Below are 26,403 nucleotides of genomic sequence, written 5' to 3'. Positions count from 1 at the left end.
AAATTGAATAAGGGAAACATGCTTCCTTTTATAGAAAAGCTACAACAAATCAAACTAAATCTACAGCCGTACACCCAAATTTGTAGGAACAAAATAAATTTAAAATATACAACTCATCCCTAAAAACAACAACAAATTATCCTTAAAAAAATAGGTTACAACCAGATTAGAAAAATTCTGATATGATTGAGATTCTCAACATTCCCCCTCAAGCTAGCTTGAAGATGTCATTCATGGCCAGCTTGCTTACTAAATCATCAAACTGCTTCTTTGGCAATCCCTTCGTGAGTATATCTACAACTTGTTCAACCGTAAGTACATAGGCCATAAAAATCAGTCCATTTTCCAGTTTCTCCTTGATAAAATGTTTATCAACCTCAACATGTTTAGTGTACTGGATTATGTGCAATGACAATGACAGCTTTATTATCACAAAAGACCTTCATAGATAAAGGACTAGCAACCTTAAGTTCTTCAAGTAGTTGTTTAATCCACAAAACTTCACAAATGTCATGGGCTACAACTCTAAACTCAGCTTTAGCACTACTTCTAGCCACAACACTCTGCTTTTTACTCCACCAAGTCACAAGATTGCCTCCAACAAAAGTACAATACAACGAAGTTGATTTCCTATCAATTACACTTCCTGCCCAATCTGCATCAGTAAACACATCCACTTGGAGGTGTCCTCGGTTTTGATATAGAAGTCCTTTTCCTAGAGTCCCCTTTAAGTACCTTAAAATTTTGTACACTGCATCAAAGTGTCCTTGATTTGGTGAGTGCATGAATTGACTCACCATGCTTACTGCAAAAGCAATATTGAGACGAGTATGAGAGATAAATAAGTCTCCCAACTAGGCGTTGACATTTCTCTTTGTCAATCACCTCTGCTAGACTTGCTGGTTGGAGTTTCAAATTCGGTTCTATAGGATTTTCTATAGCCTTACATCCAAGTAAACCTGTTTCATTTAATAAGTCAAATATATATTTTCTTTGAGAAATGAAAATACCTTTCTTGGATCTAGAAAACTCCATACTAAGAAAGTATCTCAGGGGACCCAAATCTTTTATCTCAAATTCACGAATTAAAGCTTTCTTCAATCTCTCAAGTTCTAAACTATCATCACTAGTTAGAATAATGTCATCCACATAAACTATCAACACGACAATCTTTCCTTCTCTTGAGTGTTTATAAAACATTGTATGGTCAGCTTGACTTTGAACATATCCTTGAAACATGATTACTTTTCCAAATCTCTCAAACCAAGCCCTAGGAGGCTGCTTAAGACCATACAAGGACTTCTTTAATCTGTAAACCTTTTTTTTTTCTAACTTTTCTTCGAAACCCGATGGTAAATCCATAAACACTTCTTCCTCCAAATCGCCATTTAAGAAAGTGTTTTTCACATCTAATTGGTGTAAAGGCCAATTAAAATGTACTGTAAGAGAAAGTAAAATCCGAATGGAATTGATCTTTGCAACAGGTGCAAAGGTCTCTTGGTAGTCAATTCCATAGGTTTGTGTGAAACCTTTGGCTACTAACCTTACTTTATATCTTTCAATGCTACCATCGGGTTACACTTGATTGTGAAAACCCACTTGCATCCCATTGTCTTCTTCTCCTTAGGTCAATCAACAATTTCCCATGTTCTATTTTTCAAAAGAGCATTCATTTCTTCTTGAATTGCTGATCTCCACTCTAAGTGTCCTAGTGCTTCCTGTATAGTTCTAGGAATGAATAAGTGAGAGATATTTGAAGTGAAAGCTCTATATTTTCCTGAGAGTCTTTGATAAGACAGATATTTGGCAATGGGATATTTGGTACAATTCCTAACTCCTTTTCGGATTGCAATAGGGATATCAAGATAAAAAATAAGTAAAGGAGTGGAGTCCATAGGAAGATTACCTGGATTTTGAGAACTAGGAGCTAATGATTGACCATGCTCAAGATTGACTTGATTATTCTCAGTATTAGAATTAAACCTACGCCTAGTATAACCACGGAGCTTAGTGGACATAGGTTGTAGAGTTTCTTTCCCTGTTTGTGATGCAATTTTATTTGGCATAGATAAATCAATATTTTCCTCTTTTTCACTAATTAAAACATTTGTTTTTTGATTTATTTCAAGAAGAAAAATACTAGGTTTTGGTTGTTCTTGTTGCCAAAACTGATCTTCATTAGAGCTTTCGCCCTGAAAAGTAGTTTTGTCATAAAAGGGAATATTTTCAATAAAGTTGACATCGATACTAACATGAATTTTCCTAATGGTAGGATTAAAACACTTATACCCTTTTTTATTAGGAGCATAACCTAGAAAAATACATTTTTCGATTCTTGGATCAAATTTGGATCGAAGATGAGTTGGCACATGAACGAACATTGTACAAAAAAAATTTTTTAAAGGTAAATCTAAGGTGAGACGTGTGTTTGGAAAAATATTCTTAAGAGTTTGTAAAAGTGTTACATAGTTTAGAACCCTTGTAGGCATTCTATTAATCAAATAACAACTTGTTAAAATTGCATCCCCTCAAAGGTGTGTAGGAACATTCATATGCAACAAAAAGGTCTACCTACTTCAAGCAAATGTCTGTTTTTACATTTTGCAATTCCATTTTATTGAGGAGTGTCCCTGCAAGTTGAATGATGTAAAATACCTTTTTCCAGCAAAAAATCACCTAAACAATCATTATAAAATTCTGTTCCATTGTCACTCCGAAGAATACTTATTTTGGTTTGAAATTGGTTTTCAACCATAGAATAAAAATCTTGAAAAAGTTTTGCAACCTCAGACTTGAGTTCATTAGATAAAGCTAACATAGACGTGTGTGATCATCAATAACCGTCACAAACCATTTTTTCCTAGTTAAAGTAGTTATCTTAGAAGGGCCCCAAACATCACTATGTATCAAATAAAAAGGCTTGGAGGCACAATACAGTTTTATTTTATAAGAATTGTGATGACTTTTGGCCAAAAAACAAGTTTCACAATCAAAAGAAGTACAATCCAATCCTTAAATAAACCTGGAAACAAATGTTTTAAATAGAAAAAGCTAGGATGTCCTAATCTATTATGCCATAACATTATTTGATCATGCATAGAGATTGAACGAACACTACCAATAAACCTTGAGCTTGTTTATTCTCAAACCGGTTGTCATCAAAATAGTAGAGATTGTCAATCAATCTAGCACTGCCAATCATCATCCCCAAGTTCAAATCTTGGAATTCACAAAGAGAGGCACAAAAAACAACAAGACAATTAGAATCCTTAGATAAACAACTTACGGATAAGAGATTACAAGAGAGTTTTGGGACATATAAAATGGATTGTAAAACAATCTTATTAGACAAATGAATAGAGCCTTGCCTAGAAATAGAAGATAAACTTCCATATGAAATATTTACTTTTTTATTTCCAGAACAAGGTGTATAAGAAATAAACAAATGAGATAAATTAGTCATGTGGTCAGAGGCACCTGAATCTATGATCCAAGGTGCAGATAATGAAAGAGAATATGCACACGAAAGACTACTTGACTAAGCTAGAAATGCTATAGGAGTACCAAGAGTTGGCAGAGCAGGTTTTCATAGCTATAGCAGTTAGTTTAATTGTACTTTGCTCAATGAGGGTGTCTCGACAGTATGTGCTTTAGAGGGGAAACGATTAGAGTTGCCTTGCTTATTAGTCTTCCATTCAACAGGCTTCCAATCAGCTGGCTTCCCATGTAATTTCCAACAGGTTTCACGAGTGTGGCGTGGTTTATTACAATGATCACACCAAACTCTTGGCTTGTCATCTGAACGATGTCGGTTATTAGGATTGCGAGAAGTCGTTGCTGTAGTGCCCAATAGGACCGAGTTTTCCACAAGTCCAAAGAGTTTCTTCCCAAGCATAACATTCCTCTGACTTTCCTCATGACGCACTTTAGAGAACACTTCACCTAGAGAAGGGTGAGGTTGTCGACCAAATGATTCTACCCTAAACTTCATCAAATTCAACATTAAGCCCAACTAAAAATTTGAATATCCATGAACTTTCTATCATCTTAAAATAGTTACAACATCCGTATTTTTCCACTCAGTCATTGAATAAGTCAAGATCCTGCCATAAACCCCTAAGCACATTAAAATATTTGGTAACCGAATTCTCACCTTGACAAATATTGCCTAGTTTGAGTTGCAACTCATAGATTGGGGACTGATTCCAAGCTCTGATACCATGCTAGAAATTTCCAAATCTATTCCTTCCATTACTGTTGGTTCTAACTCAAAATTATCCACATCCAATTCTCATTCCCACTCTATCCAGATCACCACAATCCATCTTAATGAAAACAATTTTCTTAGATGGTCACAATCTGTTCAAATGTACATTAGGGGCCGAAGCAAAATTGGTTATTTGACTGGTGACACCAAAGAACCAGTGAAGACGGGCCTTGGCTTTGATACCATGTAGAAAAGAAAAGAAAAAAAAATGGCGTATATTAAATTGAATAAGGGAAACATGCTTCCTTTTATAGAAAAGCTACAACAAATCAAACTAAATTTACAACCATACACCCAAATTTCTAGGAACAAAATAAGTTTAAAATATATAACTCATCCCTAAAAAATAGCAACTTATCCCTAAAAAACAACAACAAATTATCCCTAAAAAATAGGTAACAACTAGATCAGAAAAATCCTGATATGATTGAGATTCTCAACACATATCATCTAAGGATTAAAATCCCCTTTAGTTCTTCCTTCATCAGTTTTTCAAATCTATACATTCATGGTCTTAGCTTCTTACATTTGTGGATCTCCAATCTGTATGGGTCCTTAAAGTGAGTTCAAGGACTTGGGTGGATATTGAGGATGAAGAGTACTAGGTGTCAAGGCTAAAGCCCAAGTAGAGTTGATGTACATTGTTGACCCATTATATAATAGCTTAAACTTTAAAAAAAATTGGTAGTTTAACATGGTATTAGAGTAGGTTAAGGTTTTAACAGCCATTCCACCATTCTAGTCTTTTTTCAAGTCTTCATTGCTGGGAGATGCTACCTTATGAAATCAGGCATTCATTGCCTTAAACTATTTTTGTATTCCCTTTTATTTGGTTCTACTCAACTTCGTCTTTTTTTTTGGCCTTCATCTCCCCCGTCTTACCTTCTTCCCATCGATTATTCTAAATCTATGAAAAAAAATGGCAGATATCCCCACACCAACTTCAGCCACTTCCCTAATCATTAGATAGTTAACCAATATCCAATTCTCCATGATTATCCTACCCTTCAAACTCACTAGCAAACCAACCAAAATTTCCTTGAATGATCTCAGTCAAGAAACTTATCTCTCAAGAGTAGAAAGAAATAGGGTGCCTATTAGGAACAATTCCAACTCCTAAACTAAATGATCCAAAATTTGGGATCTAGAGTGTAAAGAATTCCATCATCATGTCTTGGCTCTTGCATTCAAAGCAACTCAAAATCAATAAGGGACATTTATCCCTTCCTACTGCCAAGGAATTATGGGATGCAGAGACCCAAACCTATCCTAAGGCAGGAAGAATGACTTGATTTTATGAGCTAAAGCGACTAACCATCAGCACTAAACAAGGTTGTTCATCACGCAAACCAATGTTCTTCATTCATGACTGAATATTACAATACCTTGAAACGATTGGAGTTACAATTGGACCACACTATGACCACATAGAGATGGTATCGGAGTTTTGGTCTACAAAAAGTCATGAGTCATGAGTTTAAACCTCATCGATGTTTATTTGCCCCAATTTATAATCCCAATTGTAAGCCTAAAAAGAAAGTTGCTTTAATGACCCACTCCAAACCGTTTACATATTTTCCGATTTGGACCTAATAGGCCTTCACAACTTTAAAATTTCCCTTATCTAGTGTGAGATATCACATTCAATCACCCCTCCCCATGCAAACTTAATGTCCTTATTGTGTTCTATGAGATTGTGAGGCCACTTAAATAAACATACACTCCTTGCATGGTAAACAAATAGAGTTCCACACAAGGGTTAAGAATTGACTTTGATACCATTTGTAACAACTTGCTTTCAACCGTATATATATTATTTGCTTTGTACCCAATAGGTTTTCAAGGCTTTAAAACATGTCTACATGGTTAAGAAGAACCCATATATATATATATATAGTGTCAAGAACTTCCCCCTATTTGATGCGTGATAAAATGCATCTACATAGTTAAGAAGAACTTATACACATAATGTTAGAAACTTTTTCTTCCTTATGAGGCCAAATATATAAAGTCCCACATTCAAGTCAAGGATTGACTCTGATACCATTTGTAATGGTCATATCTCTTCCATGTAATCAACAATTGTACTCCATTCCTTCTTTTACGTTTTCTGTTTTCTTTTCCAACACCTTAGCACTGCAACCATTCTCTCCTTATTATTCTTATTATATATTTGCTTTTCCAACATCCCTACAATCTGAGCATTTCGTCTCCACCACACACTACACATTTTTATTTTCTTTGCACATAACACTACAACCAACAACCAACAATCTTGCCCTGCACATGCACTACAGCCATAGGCAATTCCATGACATAATAAACATGATAAAAAAATAAATAGTGTTGTAAAGGGAATTAAGCCTTGGACTCCAACAACCAAGTTACCCACCTAACTAATTGTTGTATTTTCTTTCCAATTTCTTTAACTCTCATAATCCAAGACATATGCTTTATTTATTTATTTATTTTTCTTTTTTTGATCTACTCATCCAAATCTTTGGAATTTCCCTATCTCCATAAATAAATTAATCTATGTACATATATTTCTATTTTTTAATTTAAAAATAAATAAATCAATACCTAATCTAGATTTAGATTTTCAAAAGAACATTTAAATTGTTCACAACTAATTAATAAATCTAAAATACTAAGGAAATAGTTAGAATCTTACATTGAAAAACTAATCTTCAAACTCTACACTCCCAAATATTCAACCTTATGTTCTCTAATCTCTGCATAGAAGGACTTCTATATAGAGAAAATAAGAAATTTTATTTATACTTAGGGTTTTTAAATGGGAAAAGATTGTTCTACCTCTTTATTTTATTTTAGTTTATTATTATCTTTTTTATTACATTTTTATTCCTAAAATTGAATTTTTGGGTATTACATCCGCTTTCAATCATATAAATATTATTCACTCTAAGCCCAACATGTTATCATCGCTTTAAAACATATTTATACGATTAAAAGGAGCTCATACATGTATGATGCTAGGAATCGATGAAATTTTTTTTGATGTCATATATGTATGGACTTTTTTTAACCATGTAAATGTGTTAAAGTTGTGAGGATCTATTAGGCTTAGAACGGATAATATCTATATGATAGGGAGTAGGTAATTACAAATGGACTACAATCAATCTCCGACCTCAATGTGAACTTTTTCTATCCAATTTCTTAAGTGATGTCTGTTTAGCCTATAATTCTATAGGATACGACCATGATGTCATGTCTACATAGGGGGTGACTAGGGAAAAAATTCTTGACACCATGTATGTATGAACTCTTTTTAATCATGTAGACGCATTTTAAAATCGTGAGGACCCATTGAGTTTAAAGCAAACAATATCTACACGAAAGGAAGTTGGTTATTACAAATGGTATCAGAGTTGATCCTTGATTTTGATACGAGCCTTTATTTGTCTAACTCCACAATCCCATGGGACACAATGAGGACGTTATATTTGAATAGAGGAAAAAGTTCCTAACACAATGCATGTATGAGCTTCTCTTAATCATAGAGATACAGTTTAAAGTCATGAGGGTCATTTGGGCTTAGAGAGGGCAATATTTACATTGAAGGGAGTGGGTTGTTATAGTTACCCTAAGGTAGGGTGTTAGGACTAAAGCGAAAAATCAGTTTGATCTACATTGTTGGCCTAGTGCCTAATAAACTAAGCTTTTAGAAAACTTAGTAGCTTAACACTTGACAAGTAGATCTAAGGAAGGATCAATCATCCTGGATTAGGCAAAACTCTTGTACTTATTTTGATTCTTAGTGGATGTTTGTATAGGATTGGGCTCATGGTTTTTTACATCATGTAAAGGTTTCCGCTTGTCTCATGCGATTGTGCATTCACATTTCCCTAATTACTCTTATCTTTGTGTTCTAGTGATTGTGAATGATTAAGATGAATTAGTTGATGATTGACTTCCATTCATATTGTGGAAATACTTTCTTAGGATTGTTTCATTGAATTTAGATCCTCTATTGCAAAGGTGGGCCAAAATTGTTGGAAGAGCATTGGACCAAATTGTTTGTATTGAATTTGTTCATGAAAAAAGTTTGGAATAATTTACCTGAACTTTTATTACACTATTTCAAACAACCCCAACCCCCCGTGCAGGCCCCACAAAGGTGTTGCTCATAATATTGAGAAGCTACTTTCAAATGAGATCAAAACCTTAACAAAGAAAAAGGAAAAGTGGAACCTAGCAAAGATTTCATCTTTGAATGCTCAAAAATAAATAAAAACAAAATATGACATTAAAGAGTCAAACCTCATAAATCCTCTTCAACTCCATGTATGCCAAACTGATCCTTATAAATGTAAGTGCAACAAGCTTGCGGACAGTGGAGCTAGTAGAAATCTGCTTTTGAATCCCACTAGAGCAGAAAATAAAAAGGAATTTAAAACAATGCACAGAGAAGGATACAGTTGGAACCACAAGAATGGCTAGGTGATAAAAGTCGGCCAAACATGAAAACCAAGAGATTTCACATACATGATTACCATGAAAATAGTGTTTGAGAACTAGAACTCCCTTCATAGAAGAAAAAGAAAGTAACTAGAAGTAAGTTTTATTCAGAATGAAAAGTTACCTTTAGAATGTTTAATCATATATTCATAGACCATGAAGGAATTCACTACACTTATCAAACAGAAATAGTGTACCCTGCACAATATTAATATACAAGCTTCTATCATATTATAAAACCAGCCTCCAGCAATCATATTTCCATCAAAATTTTCAAAATGCCAGGACTGATTACTTGATGTTGTCACAGAATACCTACAGAAAATTGGTTTAAGAATATCATATTGATAGGTTGTAAAATACATTCAATTTACTAAAAATAAAATTTTTTCTTTGTTTTAATTTTCAGCTTTGAGAAAGAGTTTAGTTTCAGTATTAAGTTTATTTCACCATGTTGTTTCTATTTTTTTTTTAAAAGTAACTTAATTGGCATATTATGACGTGTATTGTAGTACTTGAAACAACAGATTGTATTGAATCAATTCCTACATTAGAGTTTAAATTGGAAATTCAATGACTATCTATTTATATTTTGCTTAAATGTTTTTATTAATATCCTTGAATCTATCTACATCCTTTCAGGATTGTCATTGTCCCTATTTTCTATCATTTTATTCTTAAATGTTTCATGGATTTTTTTCGTTAGGGACAGGACAGGAAGGCGAGATGGGTTTGAGAATTGAAGAATTACATTGCAGGGAGAAAATATGATGAAGCGAGATTATCAAAAGCAATAAGAAAAAACTAAGCTTCAAAGTTCGACAAAATAAACCCTAAAAGGAACCAGAAATTAAGGATACAACTCATATGGCATGTATGCAATGCCCTACAAAGCTCTTTGAGATGAGAGTAGCCCTCTTAGCAAGAAAATTTGCCACATTATTAGCCGATATGAATCTTAGTGAGTGCTAAATAGGTCAGCAACCCTTTCAAGTCTTCTCCTGCTGTGAACTCTCTGTCACCCTTGCATATCTGCCACCTCCCCAATTAAAAGACATGTTCATCTTTGCCAATTTAGGGATTTCTCCAACTGCTAGGCAACCCATTCAGTTCCTTTTCTCTCAAAATGCAATGTGACTTGTGCATGGTAACTGCATTTCTTGGTCAACAACAGCATCCCACCTTGACCATCTTCCCCTCTAATTGAGAAGGTTCTAAAGTTTGACCTAAGAGGTGAGACTCCCAAAATGGTATAGACCAACAATATTGATCTGTGCTAATATATACAATGACCAAGGTGGGCGGAGTTTGTTCTCGTACTTTACATAACTAAAGCACCCCTAATAGTTTTAGACACAATAAGAGCTTAGAACCCTTGCTCTCCTCTCTTACAACTTCCATATCTTCGTAGTGATAAAATTTTCCAAAACAATCCTTATCGAGATTATTAGAAGTGGTGTCACACAATATGCATGTCCATGAACCATGACATGTCCTCCTTTTTCTGAATGCCAATCCTTATTTGAGATTATTAGAGGTGGTGTCACACAATATGCATGTCCATGAACCTTGACGTGTCCTCCTTTCTTAATGCCTTTTTAATATTGCGTAATAAAAGAAATTATATGATGTTATGGATGCTCATTTATAGTGTGTGCTACAACCTCTAGTTCTGATAAAGACGACACTTAGCTTAATTCAAGATACAAAGATCATCTCTTTCCACAAGAATGGTTGTTTTTTATTATTCATCAAGAAGATGATAACAGATGCTACCATTGACATCTATGAATATAGACCATAAACTTAAGTTTACAAATAGTATATAATTTAGTATAAAAATGATTTCACTTATGTGTGATGGATCATATTTTCAAATTTCTCATTTTTCTTGGAAGTGAATATAAATAGAGACTTAATTAAAGAAATGAATCTCCATTACCTCAAATATTTTGTAAGAGCAAACTAAGGACAACTAACAGCATGCTAAAAAGAGCCTTCCTCATTCACTAATGATCATATCCATTTCCAAAATTCTTTTCATGAAACCCTTAAACTTCCGAAGACCTTCAATTTCTTTAGATGAGTAATTGACTTGGAATTTGCCAAGGTGAACTCCATCAATGCTCCTGCAGTTCCTTAAAGTTGTATTTAGCCCTTTTGAGGTTTGTGATAACCACAAAATTGGCCAAGGTTCTCTATCATTAGATCAAATCACTAGGCCATTCAGACTAACTGATTTCTAACTTTCAGTTTTTACTTCTGAAATGTTGGTGATTGTTCAGGTCATCATCTATGTTATCTGGACTACGGTACATGTGTCAGGAGTTGGAATGTGTATAGGCATCAAATTTATTTGATCCCCAGATCATAGGACATGGGAACATGGTTCAATAATCTAATTTTCATTTTTTTTCTCATACAATTCCTTTTAGCCAAATTGAAGTATATATTGAAACAGAATGTCTGACATGGTACTGCATTCACATCCATGCAACAAAGAAACACATGACAAGAGTCTATGGTAACTCAGATCTAACTAGGAACTTGTACTTCTCCCCCTTTGTTCGATATACCTGCTGAGTACATATATAATCATTAGGCATGTCAGGCATATAACCCATGCCCAACATGGTCAAGTCATGTCTGACATGGGAATATCACATACTTTGGAGAGCCATGTAATATAGCCTACCATGGTTTTAAATAGTGTGCAATCATCAAAATATATTAGATGTTCTACATCAATATCACTGACAGTGTTATTAAAAGTTAGACCTCACCATTCTTGTAAGTTTTATGAAAAGAAACAATTCTTCCCCAATTTCTATGAAGTTAAGCTTTGTATATTGTTTGTGCACCAAGCATCATCATAAATTTGAAAGGCATAAATGGTGATGCATTAGAAACAGGATAAAATTCCTCAGAAAAAGGACATACCTGTAAAGAGTCTCATATACCAAAGGAACAGAGATTAGGTACTGCGGTTGATAACGTCGCAAATCTTCCTATCAATAAAAGTAAATGCAATGATAAGTAGAAAAACAATGAAAATTTCAAATCAATGAATCTGAATTAAATCAATTTCATCTTCCATTCACATAAAGGACAAAGCTAATCAAATAACAGGCATTAACTTATAACATCTGATCTTGACTAGAGACTGATATATAAAACAATTTTGTCACTTCTCCACATGTTCGAGGTCATTCTGAAGTCTTTGAGGTAGAAAAGCACCCACATTAAACTACAGAAAATCAATGAATGGGAGAAAATACCTTCAAGTTTGGCACAGTAGTGTATACTTGCTCAATCCCATGTGTAAATATGAAATACTCACTAGCTCGTTCATACGCATGCCAAGATGGGAGCATGCTTAGAAATCTATCCCCAGGTTCAGCAGGAACAATATCCCACAAGTTCTTTATCTACAAAACATTGGAAGCAGAAATCACTTCAATAGTAAGTTAGAAATATAATTAAGATAAGTCTTGACTTCAATTCAAGAGAAAAGAGAAAGGAGGGACATGGAACATAAAAACAAGATAGAAATAGACAAAACCAGTTACAACATATTTTGGTCATTTTTCAATTAAAGAAAAAAAAAACCTAGAAGAGTGTAGCATACCAAATGCAATATAAATAAATGAAAGTCAATTTGGTGGCAGAACTGGCTTATTAAATATTTATCCTCCCAAGGATACAATTAAGGACATTTACAATGCAACTAGAACTATAACAAGATCAAAAAGGAAATGCACTTTGAAGAAAATCAATTTATTGTTGTCTAATTTTACGATTCTTGACACTGAGAAATAAAGACCACAAAATTTTTTTAACCTAAGCTTCACTGATTAATTCCACTTCCTCACTAAAGAAAAGATTCAACAGAGATAATTCATTGTGGTAATGATTTCACACTTTCTTTATCATAAACTGTGGAGATAGGGTACCTAGTGTCGCGTGTTAGATTGACTCTAGATATCAGATTTGTGCAATCTCTAATCTCATGGCAAAAGGTCACAGATATATAACCTAATTTCTCTTTTTTCTCATTCTCTACAATGTGCTAAATTACAGTGCATAACTAAGATACAATGTCCAACAAGAGCCTAACGTTATTTACAATCAACTAGAATTTTGTTCTCCTTTTCTCACACCTATTTAATTTATGGATAGTTTGGAGGGAGAGGAAACACAATGATTTTTTAAGATAAATGGAGACCTTAGAATCTATTTCTGATCTAATACATTTCTATTCATCATTTTCAACTTCTTCCTCTTCATCTTTGAGAGCACTCTTGTAGACCCTCCATTTTATCCTCCTAGCACATGTCCTATTAGGTATTTGTTCGGTACTTTACAACAATTCTCTGGTGGCCCATTACTACTCGTGTAGCCTATCTTTTCTAAGCCACTTTGGGGACTTTGGTTGAGGGATTTATCTAACTCATTGTGACCCTTGGCAACCCTAATTTAGACTTAGGCCCACTTAGGCACCCTAGGCCCATTTAGGTACACTTGGCCCATTAGGCACCATCTTAGACCCTTTAGGCACCCTAGGCCCATTTAAATGCACTTGGCCCACTTAGGCTCACTTAGGCCCACCTAGGCTCACCTGGGCCCATTTTGGCACGCCTTGGCCCATTTAGGTTTACCTAGTCTTGCTTAGGTCACCTTTCAAGTATGGTTGCATGGCTTGTATGACTAGCATGTGCTTGATTTTTTTATTTTTTATTTTTATTATTATTAGTTTCATTCATTTACTTATTCATTTTTTAGAAAATTGCATGAGAATTGAGATTTTAGTTTTTCCTAATTGCATGAATTGATATTTCATATATATTTATATACTTACTTCACTTTATTCATTTATTTATTTTTGTAGGAAATTGCTTGAGCTTCATGATTTTAATTCTTTTAATGCGATTAATATTTTAGCTTTAATTATATAATTTTAATTTTTAATTTTCAATTACAAGATTTTTTATCCTACTTTTTAAGATTTTCAAATTTTATTATTTTATTATTAATATATGGTTACTAACCTTCTACTTTCTTTTGTTTTATGGAGAGGATGTCACTTTGGAAGGTGGACTTACCATTCCAAAAAGGAAAAGAACCCTATGAACTTCACATTTAAAGGACATGATTCCATACACCGTTTGAGGATTGATTAAGTGGGCGGGTTGCATAATTCTCTTATTATTTTCCTGATTTTCTACTCTTCCATATATTCTCTGCAGGCTGCCATGTAAAAAATGGAAATATGTTGTATATAAGAGCAGGGTCAACACACTACCAAAGGAAAGGGTGGCATACCTACCATACAGTAGGCATTCGAAATCAAAATTGGTGGGGGAATTCTTGGAAGGAAAGGACACTATTTTTGGAGAGATTAAGCAGTGTTTTGGAAAGAAAAATCAGGCCAATTTTAGGGGAAAGATTTGGTATGCTTTTAGGGAAGGAACGAAGGCTGGTCAAAGGGAGGATTTGGAGTACATCTGTGGAATTTTGGGGGTTGATCTTTGAACGACATAAAGGCCATGGATGAGGAAGGTGATTTTTTTTTGGAAAGGGGGATCATTCAGCGGTAAGGAGGAGGGGGGCGTTTATTTATTTACTCCTTATGGAGGGTGAGATTCCGGGGAGGTAGAGGAGCTGATGATGGAGGGGCCTAGCTCTAAGTCTCGGGCTCCAAAGGCAAATGGTGAGGAGAATTTGGCGGTTGAAATACCAAAGATGGCACATCAGATCAGAGAGAGGTGTTCTTGTGCTCGATACAATTGAATGGGAAGTCAGTGAATAGATTTCTTTTGGTTTATCTTCTGCAGACCAGTAAACTAATTCATGGCTTCAAGTCGGTTTTGTCCTCACCACCGGAATCAACAGTGCTTTTGTTTTGGGGTATTCTGGGACAACTATGGTTCCTATTGGTTGGGCTGGTGGTGTGATTGGTTTTCTTTTAGCAGCAGGAATATCACTTTATGCAAATTCTCTCATTGCCAAGCTCCATGATTTTGGAAGAAACAACCAAGAATGGCTCTTGCTAGGCACACCGTTTCTCCTGATGATATCCGTAGCAATGACCGTGAGTATGCGTACGCGAGCTCGCAACCACCAGAAGCGGTGTACGGAGCATCTGCAGAAATAAGCATGTGGAACCCATCCGTACAAGATGGTGAGATGAGCATCTCCCAGATTTGGGTTGTTGTCGGATCATTCAGTGGCTCAGATCTCAACATCATAGAAGCTGGATGGCAGGTCCAGCCACATCTGTATGGTGATACGAGCACCAGATTCTTCACTTATTGGACAACCGCCCTCACTTTCACACAATCTGCATCATTAGAGATCCCTCTTAGCAATCCCTCTTAGCATCACACACCAAAAAAGGGTACCATTAATTCAAGAAGCATCACAGCACACCATTGGAGAAGTTTAAATCCACCAATCACGGCTACATAAGGGAAGAAGTCCACCAATGGATAGATAGGAGGAGATCATTCTCCATGGAAGCGAACAGACGTGTTCCCCACCATCAAGAGGACCCTCAGTGGAGGGGGTCAGATTGTGATGGACTATTTGAAGCGAATGCAGGCGGAAAATCCTTCTTTCTATTATGCAGTTCAAGATGATGATGATCATTCTGCTGGAAACATATTTTGGGCTGATGCAATTTCCAGGATGAACTGTAACTATTTTGAAGATGCAGTTACCTTTGACACAACATGCAGAACAAACCGATATAGGGTACCATTGACTGCATTCACAGGGCTGAATCATCATGGCCAGCCAGTTTTGTTTGGCTGTGCATTACTTTTCAATGAGTCTGAATCCTCATTCATTTGGTTGTTCCAATCTTGGCTTAATGCAATGTCTGGACATGTCCCCATCTCAATCATCACCGACCCAGACCGGTTCATACAGGTGGCTGTTTCTCAAGTGCTTCCTGAGATCCATCATCGCTTCTCTAAGTGGGGGGATCTTTAGAGAAACACATAAGCCGAACCATTCTCCAACAAGCACAACAACATGCATTCTTGAAGGTAAGTTCTTTTTAAAATTTTGTTTTAATTTAATTTTAATTCATTTCGTTAGTTTAAATGCTCTTTATAATTAGTTTAATTAATTCTACATGATAAAGTTCTTATTTTTCATTCCAATTTAGTTTAGTGTTGATTTTTTTTTCTTTTAGTTTAGATGTGTTTGTGAGTTTCTTATCTTTTGGTTTAATCAATTTCATGTGAACAGAAAAAAATCATGTTTTTAGTCTACTTCGATTAAATTAAATTCATCTATTTCGTTTAAATATTTTTTTTTTAATATTAGTTCATTAATAAAATGGATTTTATGTCTGAAAATTCATGTTTTTAGTTTGCTTGATTTCATTTGGTCCAATTTCAATTCGGGTGTGTTTCAGAGTTTTAGGTGATTAGTTTAATTGATCCTATAAGATAAAGTTCATGTTTTTTTAATTCCGAATTAGTTTAGTTTTAACCTATCTTTTAGCCTAAATGTGTTTGTGTGTTAATTGATCCCATATTAGTTCTCAATTGTTATTATCAATTGATGTGTTCCTGGAATCTTAGTCATTAATTCTTGATGGATATCTTGTTAGTTTATTTGATCTAAGTATTAATAGTTTATCGCTTTGGCAGTCTCTTGTCACATTTACTTTTTAGAGGCCATCGAAAAATAGTGAAGATTGGCCTTCATTCTCACCACTTTAGTTTGTTCGGCTGTCAAAAATTTTACTTTGTGATTTTGTTTTCTTTTGTTTTGTTTGGTCTTCTGTTTCTTACATTTTATTGTTTTCAAATTAATTTATTTTATTTTAGAACATAACACTTTCTCAAAAGATCCCTTTAAAAATCTATTTCAAAAACTCAGTTAAAGTCTTTAGAATCAAATTTTCATTTTCTTAAATATCAAGCGACCATGTCTTGATCGGTTTGCATCTTTCTTAGTTTTTAATAAAAATTCTGGTCTTAAGTGGAACGCGAATCCAAGCTTGTGATCCCAAACAAATGGAATAATTTTGGGCTAGATTTGTGTATATCAATTGAGGAATTGGTGAAACCCCTACATAAAAATCATTTTTTTTTCTTTCAACTCATCTTTGCTACCACCTTTGCTACTTGTTGAAATCATATCTATCTATTTTTTAGGAATTATATACAAGATGTGTGTGATAATTGATGATTTCGTATACTTTGATTATTTTTGCTATGCTAATTAGATAACAAGCATGCTAAGATTTCTTTATTTTATTATTTATCATCTAACCCCTCATGTCTTACGGAAACACATTACAAGTTATCTATGCTATCCAGGTATGCCCCCTAACACCCACCTTCTAAATTTTGTGAATATGCTTGTCATTGTGAACTACGTCCATGTTTGATAGTGCTTGGGTGTCTTGAAATTTGTTTCATTGTTCGATTATTTCTGATAAAATGCTTGCTGGATGATATACTATTTTCTATACTAACTTTGATGTTTTATGATAGCGCTTGAGAAACAGTCCAAGTACACACCCTAAATCTTCTTTATGATTGTGATTGGTTTTTTTGTTTGACATGCTATTTTTTAAATCACCTAGTCTACCTAGGTACCCTCAATCAACCAATTAATTGTCCAAATTCCCTCAACTTAGTCAGTAGAGACCTTTGTAGGGCTTAGAGAGGTGCTACCTTTTAGAGGTACCTTCCCAATAGATAACCTAATCCCCAGACCTATACTCGGGTTTTTCAAAGACTCGCTTTTCCAAAAACTATAGAGTCACTTATTTAGGGTTTTTTTTATTGTTTTATTTTCCCTTTTAAAATAAAATAAAATAAAATAATTGGTGACTCCAACTTTTCCAAAACTAAATTGTTCACCAAATAAAAACGAGTCTCGCAAATTGAGTGAGGACGCACGTGAAAAATGCAGGTCCATAACCCTATTGAATATTCCACAGCTTGATTGGAAAATGGTTTACAAGTTAAAGGGGGTAGGTTGTAAGATGCTCTCAATATAGACTCCACCTTCATTGGGTTCGATTAAGCTAAACTTTGACGGGTGTACTCTAGGTGACCCAAATCAGAGGGGAATTAGAGGTGTGATTATGGATCACCATGGTATAGTGTTGAGAGTGTTAGGAGGAGTGGGTTTAGCTATTGATGCAAAGATCTTAGCTCTTTTAGAGGGCTTATTACAAGCCAAGGCTTTGGATCTTTCTAATATTATGGTGGAGGGAGATTCTGCTATAGTGATTTCACGGTTATCTAAGTTGGAGAGAGGTCCTTGGAAATACAATATTTGGCTTGATCAAATCCCAGATATAGTTAGCAGCTTAGACTGTTCCTTCTCTAGGTCCTCTCATTCATCTAATGAGATTCAAAAGGGCTTTGATAGCAAAGTTCTAAAAACAAAATAGTTGGTATTGTAGAATATCAAGAATTGAAAGGTGAAAGAAATAAATTTCTTCCCTAATTTTTAATTTGTATAGAGACCCATATGTATATATCGACGTATACACACACACATTCATAGCACCAGAATAGGAACCTTCCTAACCTAATTACATCAAATCCACTGATTACAGGATTATCTAATTCTCTCATAAATTACAAAATTATATAGCTACGATTTTCCTAATTTCATTCTTCCACTCCCTCTCAAGTTGGGAATCTCAAGTTAGTGAATAGATGTTTCCATTCCCAACTTGGATACATTTGCTTGAAATGTTGTACTACTTAAACCTTTAGTGAGTATATTTGCAAGTCGACGATCAGTAGATACATTAGGAGTATAAATCAATTCACTATCTAGTTTCTCCTTAATAAAATGTCTGTTTATCTTTATGTGTTTCATTCGATCATGTTGCATTGGATTATATGCAATACTAATTGTAAATTTGTTATCACAGAAAAGCCTCATTGGGTCATCCCATTTAATCTTCAAATCCTTCAAAATAATCTTTAACCATAATAGTTTACAAACTCCTCGAGTCATTGCGTGAAATTTTGCTTTGGTACTGGACCTCACCATCAAGCTCTATTTTTTACCTTTCCATGTGACCAAATTCCTACCAAGAAAAGTGCAATACCCAATGGGTGAGCTTCTGTTAGCCACAAATCCAACATAATTTGTGTTTGTGTATGCTTCAAGTATTAGCCCTGAGCTTTGATTAAATAAGATGCTCTTTCCTGGAGACCCTTTAAGATAATGTAGCACTCGGTTAACAGTTTGCAAATGATTCTCTTTTAAACCGTGCATGAATTGGCTAATCATCCTCACAGCATATGCTATATCTAGTCTTGTGTGAGAAAGATAAATGAGTCTCCTTACCAAATATTGATACATCTCTCTATCTACAACAACATATTCCTTAGCCTCTCTAAGCTTATGATTAGGATCTATTGGTGTGCTTGCTGGCCTATACACCGACTTCCTTGTTTCTTTGAGAAGGTTTGTTGCATATTTTTGTTAAGAAATAAAAATTCCCTGCTTAAAATGTGAAACCTCAATTCCTAGGAAGTATTTTAATCTTCTTAACTTTTTAATCTCAAATTCCTTGGTCAAACATTGCTTTAAAGTATGTCTCTCCTTTTCATCATTTCCCGTCATGACGATGTCATCTACATACACCAAAAGAGCTATAACTCCCCTTGAATCTCAATGCTTGATGAAACGTATGATCTCCCTCACTTTGTTTGTACCTCATGTTTTTCCTTACTTTGGCAAACCTTCCAAACCACGCCCTTGGAAACTGTTTCAGGATGCATAGAGTTTTCTTTAGTTTACACACTTTTTTAGTGACTAGGTCACTTCCAAATCCAGGAGTGACTTCCATATAAATCTCTTCTTTCAGGTCTTCATTCAGAAATGCATTTTTTATGTTGAACTATTATAGATCATAGTTATAATTCGCTGCCAATGATAACAAAATTATGACCGTGTACTTCTTAGCAATTGGGACAAATGTTTCTTGATAATCCACATCATATGTCTGTATCTTTTAGCCACCAATCTCACTTTGTACCTTTCTAATGACCCATCCACTCTATACTTAACAGTATAGACCCACTCATATGCCACTAGCTTTTTTCTTATATGCAAATCTACCAACTCCCAATTTTTATTCTTCTCCAAGGTCTTCATTTTTGGATTCATGGTTTGTTTCCAATTTCAATTAGATAAAACGTCAGATAGAGCGGTAGGAATATGAATATTGTTTAAACTTGTGAGAAAGCTCTTATGGGACATAAACAACTTTCCAAATGACACAATATGGGAAAATGGATACAAAGGACATTTAGTGCATTCCCTTATTCCCCTTTTGATGGCAATAAGGAGGTTTTGATCTATGGGACTGAAGTTATAACTCAGTTTGTAAGGGAAGATGAGAAATTGTTACCTCATTTCCAAAAACCAGTTCAGAATCTTGGACTTGTGTAAGTCTAAAGACTACAACTTTCTCCCTTGAGGACACTTTGATAATCATTCAACCCATATGAGTAGGTTCAATGGTTGACTCGGGTTTAGGGAAGGAGGGTATAGATATTGGATCAGACATTTTGAGAGGGTTAATGAGAAAGGGATTAATGAAACAGAAATCCCAATCCTTGTCTTCCTTGATGGAATCTCCCCTGAAGATGAGGAGCAAAAAAATAAGATTTAGTTTCCTTTAAAGTAACATCAACTAAAACAATTTTTTTTTTAAATGGTGGATCCCTTTTTAGTTGAAAAATATCTCACAAAAATACATTTGACTACTCTTAGATCAAATTTTCCCCTATTTTGACTATGAGCATATATAAAGGACAAACACCCAAATATCTTAGGAATGAGATGGTTTTTGGTTCTTATAGTCCATGAGATTTTTGAAACCTAAGATTCTGGAAGGGTAATCAGTTTATAAGATGTGTGGCGGTTAGGAAGGCTTCCCCCCAATAAGATTTAGGCACATATTTTTAGATGAGGAGCGGAAAATTAAGATTTAGTTTCCTTGAAAGTAACATCGACTAAAACAAAAAAAAAAAAAAATTGGATGGTGGATGGTAGCACTTATATCCCTTTTGAGTTGAAAATATCTCACAAAAATACATTTGACTACTCTTGGATCCAATTTTGGCGTTGTCAGTACTATTGGATCAAACATTTTAGGAGGGTTAATGAGAAAGGGGCTAATGAAACAGAAAACAGAAATCCCGATCCTTGTCTTCCTTGATGGAATTCTCCCCCTGAAGAAGAGGAGTGGAAAAATAAGATTTAGTTCCTTGAAAGTAACATCGACTAAAAAATAAAAAATAAAAATGAATAAATAAATTAAATAGTGGATGGTAGAACTTATATCCCTTTTGAGTTGAAAATTATCTCACAAAAATACATTTGACTACTCTTGGATCCAATTTTCCCCTATTTTGACTAGCATACACAAAGGATACACACCCAAATATCTTAGGAATGAGATGATTTGTGGTTCTCATAGTAGGATAAAATAATGTGAGTATGTCCAGGAGATTTTTGAAACCTAAGATTCTGGAAGGTAATCGGTTTATAAGACGGGCAACAGTTAGGACGACTTCCCCCCAATAAGATTTAGGCACATATTTTTAGAACAAAATGCTCATGTTGTATCAAAGAGGTGGTCATTTTTCCTCTCAACAACTCCATTTTGTTATGAGGTGTTTACATATGATGATTCATGAAGTATTCCTTCATGTTGAAAGTATGGAGTTAGAACTTGATTGAAATAATCTTTGACGTTGTTAGACCTAAACCTCTTGATAGTGACACCAAACTGGTTTTTTATCATGTTATGGAAATTTGGGAGAACAAAACTAACATAAAATTTGTGTTTAAGTAATAAAATCCAAGAGACCCTAGTGCAACCATCAATGAAAGACACAAACTACCTAGATATATTAGGGACAGCTGAAAGACCACAAATATCACTATGACTTAGGTGAACATTTGTTTATTACCGACTGAAAAGGTTGAACGCTTGTACTTGGCTAGTTTACATACATCACAATGAAAATCTCTCAACATCTAATTTCCTAAATAGAGAAGGAAATAAGATCTTAAGAGTTCTAAATAACAAATGTCCAAGCTTATGATGATAAAGCCAATTTTTTTCTTTATTAAAAAGGTGGTGCTTAGAAAGAAAAGATACGGATGGTTTGCTTAGTGTCTCAAGGTAGTATTGCTAGTTCATTCCTTAGTAAATCTAATCATCTTCCCCAAATCCTGATCCTAAAATACGTAGTAAGTAGGATAAAAAATCACATTACAACCCAAATTTTGTGTAAGCTTTTGTATAGAGACAAGATTAGTAGACAACTTTGGAACATGAAGCACATTTCTAAGTGAGTGTAAGACTAATTTGGATATCTCCTACACTTGCGATGATGGTTAATGAACCATTAGTTGTGGCTATTTTCTTATTACTTGGACAAGGGTTATAGTTGTTAAATTGGTGTGATGAACGAATCATGTGATCTATGCCACCTGAATCTATAACCTATGAATTGGCAAAGGTTTCATTTGAGACTTTTAACCCAATAGAAATAGGAAACTTACCTAAAAGTGTCAGTGAGCAGATACCTGAAAGTTTCTCAAGAGTTCCCAACAAAGTTCTTAGTTTTTCAATCTTCTCCTAATTGAACCTGCCTTGTTCCAAATATCTTTCTTCAACTAGTTAAACAGAAGACAAGTGTACTTGCCCATTATCCTTCTACTACCCTCCATGGTAACCCCACTCTCTGCTAGATGTGGATGGCTTGCCATGGAGTTTCCAACATTTCTCCCATGTATGTTTTGCCTATTGGCAATAAGTGCACCATAAGTTATTCCTATTATCACAATTTGGAACCCTTGGTCGATTAGCCCTTTTATGATCAGTAGTGTTTGCCTTCTAATCACTTTTCATGTTGGAAACCATAGCCAAGCCTTCCAAAATTTAAGGTTCAAGCATGACATTCCTCTTGCTATCTTCTACTCGGATAATAGAGATAGTCTCATTTAGAGTTGGGAGCTCTTTGCTAAATATTTGAACTCTAACTTGGTCAAACTCAACATTGAGACCATATAAAAACTCGTAGACTTGATTTTTTTCGATATGATTCTTCTACATTGTTGCATCTTTGGGGCATTTTGTCTCAATTCATAGATAGTGGTCAAGTTCTTATCATAGATTTTTCAACAAATTATATTCAGTGCTTATCTATAAAAAAAAAATAGATTTTTCAACAAATTGGCGTACTTTATGACTATCTTGTTTCCTTGTTTTGCCGCTCCTATCGTAACTTTTATTTCGTACACTTGGCTTACATCTAGTGCCTTCGAGTATGCCTGGTGAACTGCATCCCAAATGTCTTTAGCAATTGTCAAGAACATACATGTATCACTTATTTCAGGCATCATCGAGTTCCACAACCATGTCATAATCATTGAGTCTTGCTCATCCCAAGCATCAAACCGAGGGTCTCCTTTCCTTGGTCTAGTTCCCAGAAGATAAGTTAATTACCCATTTTCCTTTAGAGAGGTACGAATAAGCTATGGCCATTTTAAATAATTCTTCTTATTAAGTTTGTATGTTGCTTGAATATTCTACAATTCTCCTATATCGTGACTAGTTATCATTCCTTCCAATTGAGCAGTAATAGCGGTAGTTTCTAATACCTCAGACATTTTTTTTTTTTTACTATAAGGCTTAAAGAACCTCTAGAGCCACTTCCCTAATAAAAGCACAATTCCTTAGAGAAATCTTACTAAACCCTAAACCACCATACTCTTTAGGCCTACACACTGGATCCCAACTAATTAAATGATCCTTTTTTTCCTTCCCCATACCTTGACCATAGAAAATCTCCTTGCATTTTTTCAATCCTTGAAGCTAAAGATGTAGAAATCCTGAAAAGCGATAAGAAATAACTTGAAATGTGAGATAAACAAAAATGAATTAGAGTTATTCTACTCCCAAGTGACAAAAAAGCTTTTTTCCAACCATCCAATCTCCTAGAAAGACTATCAATCATTGGATCCCAAATGATAATGATTTCAGATTCCCCCTTAAAAGAAGACCTAGGTACATTAAAGGCCAAAAAGAGACTATACATCCAAGCATCAAAGCCAACCTGGAGATTTGATTGTGACATGTTGATGCCAAAGACAATGCTCTTGTTTAGATTGATCCTAAGCCCTAATAGAACCCCAAAAACTAGTAAAATTAGCTTTAAAGTTTGAAAATTTTCCAAAGAGGCTCTAGAGAAGAAGATAGTGTCATAAGCAAATTGTAAATACAACAATAGTAAAAAGAAAAGGAGAAAGAGGATCTCCTTGCCTTAACCTAACCTTTGGCTTCTCCATTCATTAAAATTGCAAAACTTACTAAGGACAAACACCCCCTCATCCAAGCCATTTCAAACTAAACCCTTTTCTCTCAAGTGCATGGTCCAAAAACCCCCCATCTACATGGATGCCTTTTCGGAATCAATTTTGAAGACTACTACTTTCTCTTTTTGTTGTCCACTAACTCATTAGCAATCAAAACAATGTCCAAAATCTATCTCCTCTCGACAAAGGCCCCTTGGTACAAGGAAATGGTCTCATGAAGGACTTTTCATAAATGCCTTGAAAAGACCTTAGTTATGATCTTGTACAAGTTAGTGACCAAGCTAATAGGCCTGAAATCTAAGGTTCTACGGGAAAGACTCTTTTTTAGCACAAGAGCAATGAAGGTAGCATTGGTGCTTTGGTTTATTATCTCGTTATTGTGAAACTTTGAAAAGACATTTAAAAGATCTTCCTTAACCACATCCCAACACTCCTGATGCAGTGCAACAGTGTATCCATCCGACCTAGGCACCTTTTCCTTGTTTAATTGAAACACAACATTGTGAATCTCCTCTTCTAAAAAAGGTTGATCTAGTCGCTCAACACTCTCTTTTGATATGGGAGACCAATCCAATCCTTCTATCCTCCAAGACCCCTCGAAGGTTTGGAGTATTACCTTCGCAAAAAGTTCTTTATCTCCTCTGAAATGTCTTTGATATTATCTAGGATTGCCCGCTCTTTTGACATCAAGGACTTTATAAATTTCTCATTCCACTTGTTATTCACCACCATATGAAAAAACTTAGTGTTATAGTTCCGTTGTTTTATCCATTTTAGCTTTTTGCCTCCAAAACACCTCTTCTTTTAACAACTCTTCCAATTCCCCTTTCCTTAAGGTTCTCATTGTTGAAAGTTCTAGAGTCAGATTCCCTTCCTATTCCCTGACATCCTAGCTAACAATGTCTGTGAGGATACTTTTCTATCTCCTTTAAATCTCCAAAAGACATCTTGTTCCATTCTTTGAACTTTGATTTAACATACTATAACTTTTTCATGAATTTATGACCTTCCCAACCTATAACGTAATACTCATTCCACCACAAGCCAAATCTTTCCTTGAAATTTGGGTGATGCAACCACATATTTTTAAATCTAAATGGAGCGGGTCCCCACTTAAAAGGATTGGTGTTTAGAACTATTGGACAATGATCCAAGGTCAATTTGGTAGCATTTCTTGAATGCTTCAAGGGAACCCTTGTTCCCACTTAGTTGAAAATAAAAATCTATCTAGCCTCTTGCAAACAGGTAATTCTTGCATATTTGACCAAGTGAAATAAGCATTTCTAAGAGAAGGGTCTATTAACTCACTTTCTATCATAAAAAAATCCTTATGCTAGTGGTTAATCTAGAGCCTCCTAACTTTTCTGAACTTCTTCTTATAACGTTAAAATCCCCTCCAACACAACAATTCGGAAAAAATAGGCCTAAGAGATATTGTAGCTCCATCCAGAAGTCTTTCCTAAAATTGGAATTAGTAGGACCATAGACCGAGGTAAGCCAAGAAGTTCCATCTTCATCTGAATTAGATTTAAAGTTATTGAAAAAGACCCTAGAACCACCTCTGAACACCTAAACTTGAAAGCATCCTAAATAATCACAGCCCTTTCCCACGTCCCACAAGCTGGAAGAACAGCCCACTCTTGGTTTCTAACTTTCCACACACTTCCGACAAACCTCCTATCACAAAACTCCCTTTTTGTTTCCTGAAACAGTGCAATATCTGGATTAACTTGGCCAAGCAATTCCTTCACATGATTTTCCTGTATTCTATATTCAAATGGTTTTCCTCACATGTTACAAAACTACTTTATAGTGGATGTAAAATATTTAGTTGAGATATAATTTTCACAAACAACATTACATATTAGAATCGGAGAAAAAGAAAAAAGAAAGAATGCTGAAATATGATTTTCACAAATGACATTACTGATAAGAATAGGGAGGAAAAAGAGAGAAAGAAAGAAAATGATCAAACCTGGTGCAAAAGATTTTGATGTGTAAGCATAACACCTTTTGGATTTCCCGTGGTCCCACTTGTATATACAAGTGTAGCAATATCATTAGAGCTGATTGCTTCATAAATATAGTTTTTCCCTGGAATTGAATTAGTTAGTCAAGAAGCTGCATACAAAATATTCAAGGGTGAAACATTTTCTAAACAGAAAAAGAAAAATATCCTATTCTGTAATAAGATACCAAGCAAGGGGGGATCCTTTCTCCCCTTTCTCGTTCACAAGGATGATAGACATCCTTAAGAGATT

General features: G+C 34.8%; 1 protein-coding gene across 1 annotated transcript in view; it reads right to left on the bottom strand.

Moving 5' to 3' along the window:
• LOC100247941 (probable acyl-activating enzyme 16, chloroplastic) overlaps positions 1 to 26,403 on the bottom strand; it is a 62,371-nt gene that overhangs the window by 12,291 nt on the left and 23,677 nt on the right. Inside the window, exons 6-9 of the mRNA XM_010654897.3 lie at positions 26,118 to 26,236; positions 12,031 to 12,180; positions 11,693 to 11,760; positions 8,555 to 8,660 (exon numbers count right to left, since the gene is read on the bottom strand). Coding sequence (XP_010653199.1) covers positions 8,555 to 8,660; positions 11,693 to 11,760; positions 12,031 to 12,180; positions 26,118 to 26,236 — 443 coding nt within the window. The remainder of the gene's footprint in view (positions 1 to 8,554; positions 8,661 to 11,692; positions 11,761 to 12,030; positions 12,181 to 26,117; positions 26,237 to 26,403) is intronic.

The sequence above is a fragment of the Vitis vinifera genome, chromosome 8 (assembly GCF_030704535.1).
Source record: "Vitis vinifera cultivar Pinot Noir 40024 chromosome 8, ASM3070453v1".
Classification (NCBI taxonomy): Eukaryota; Viridiplantae; Streptophyta; class Magnoliopsida; order Vitales; family Vitaceae; genus Vitis; species Vitis vinifera.
The sequence above is the reverse complement of the archived record's forward strand: the minus strand, read 5'-3'. Positions and strand labels throughout refer to the sequence as shown.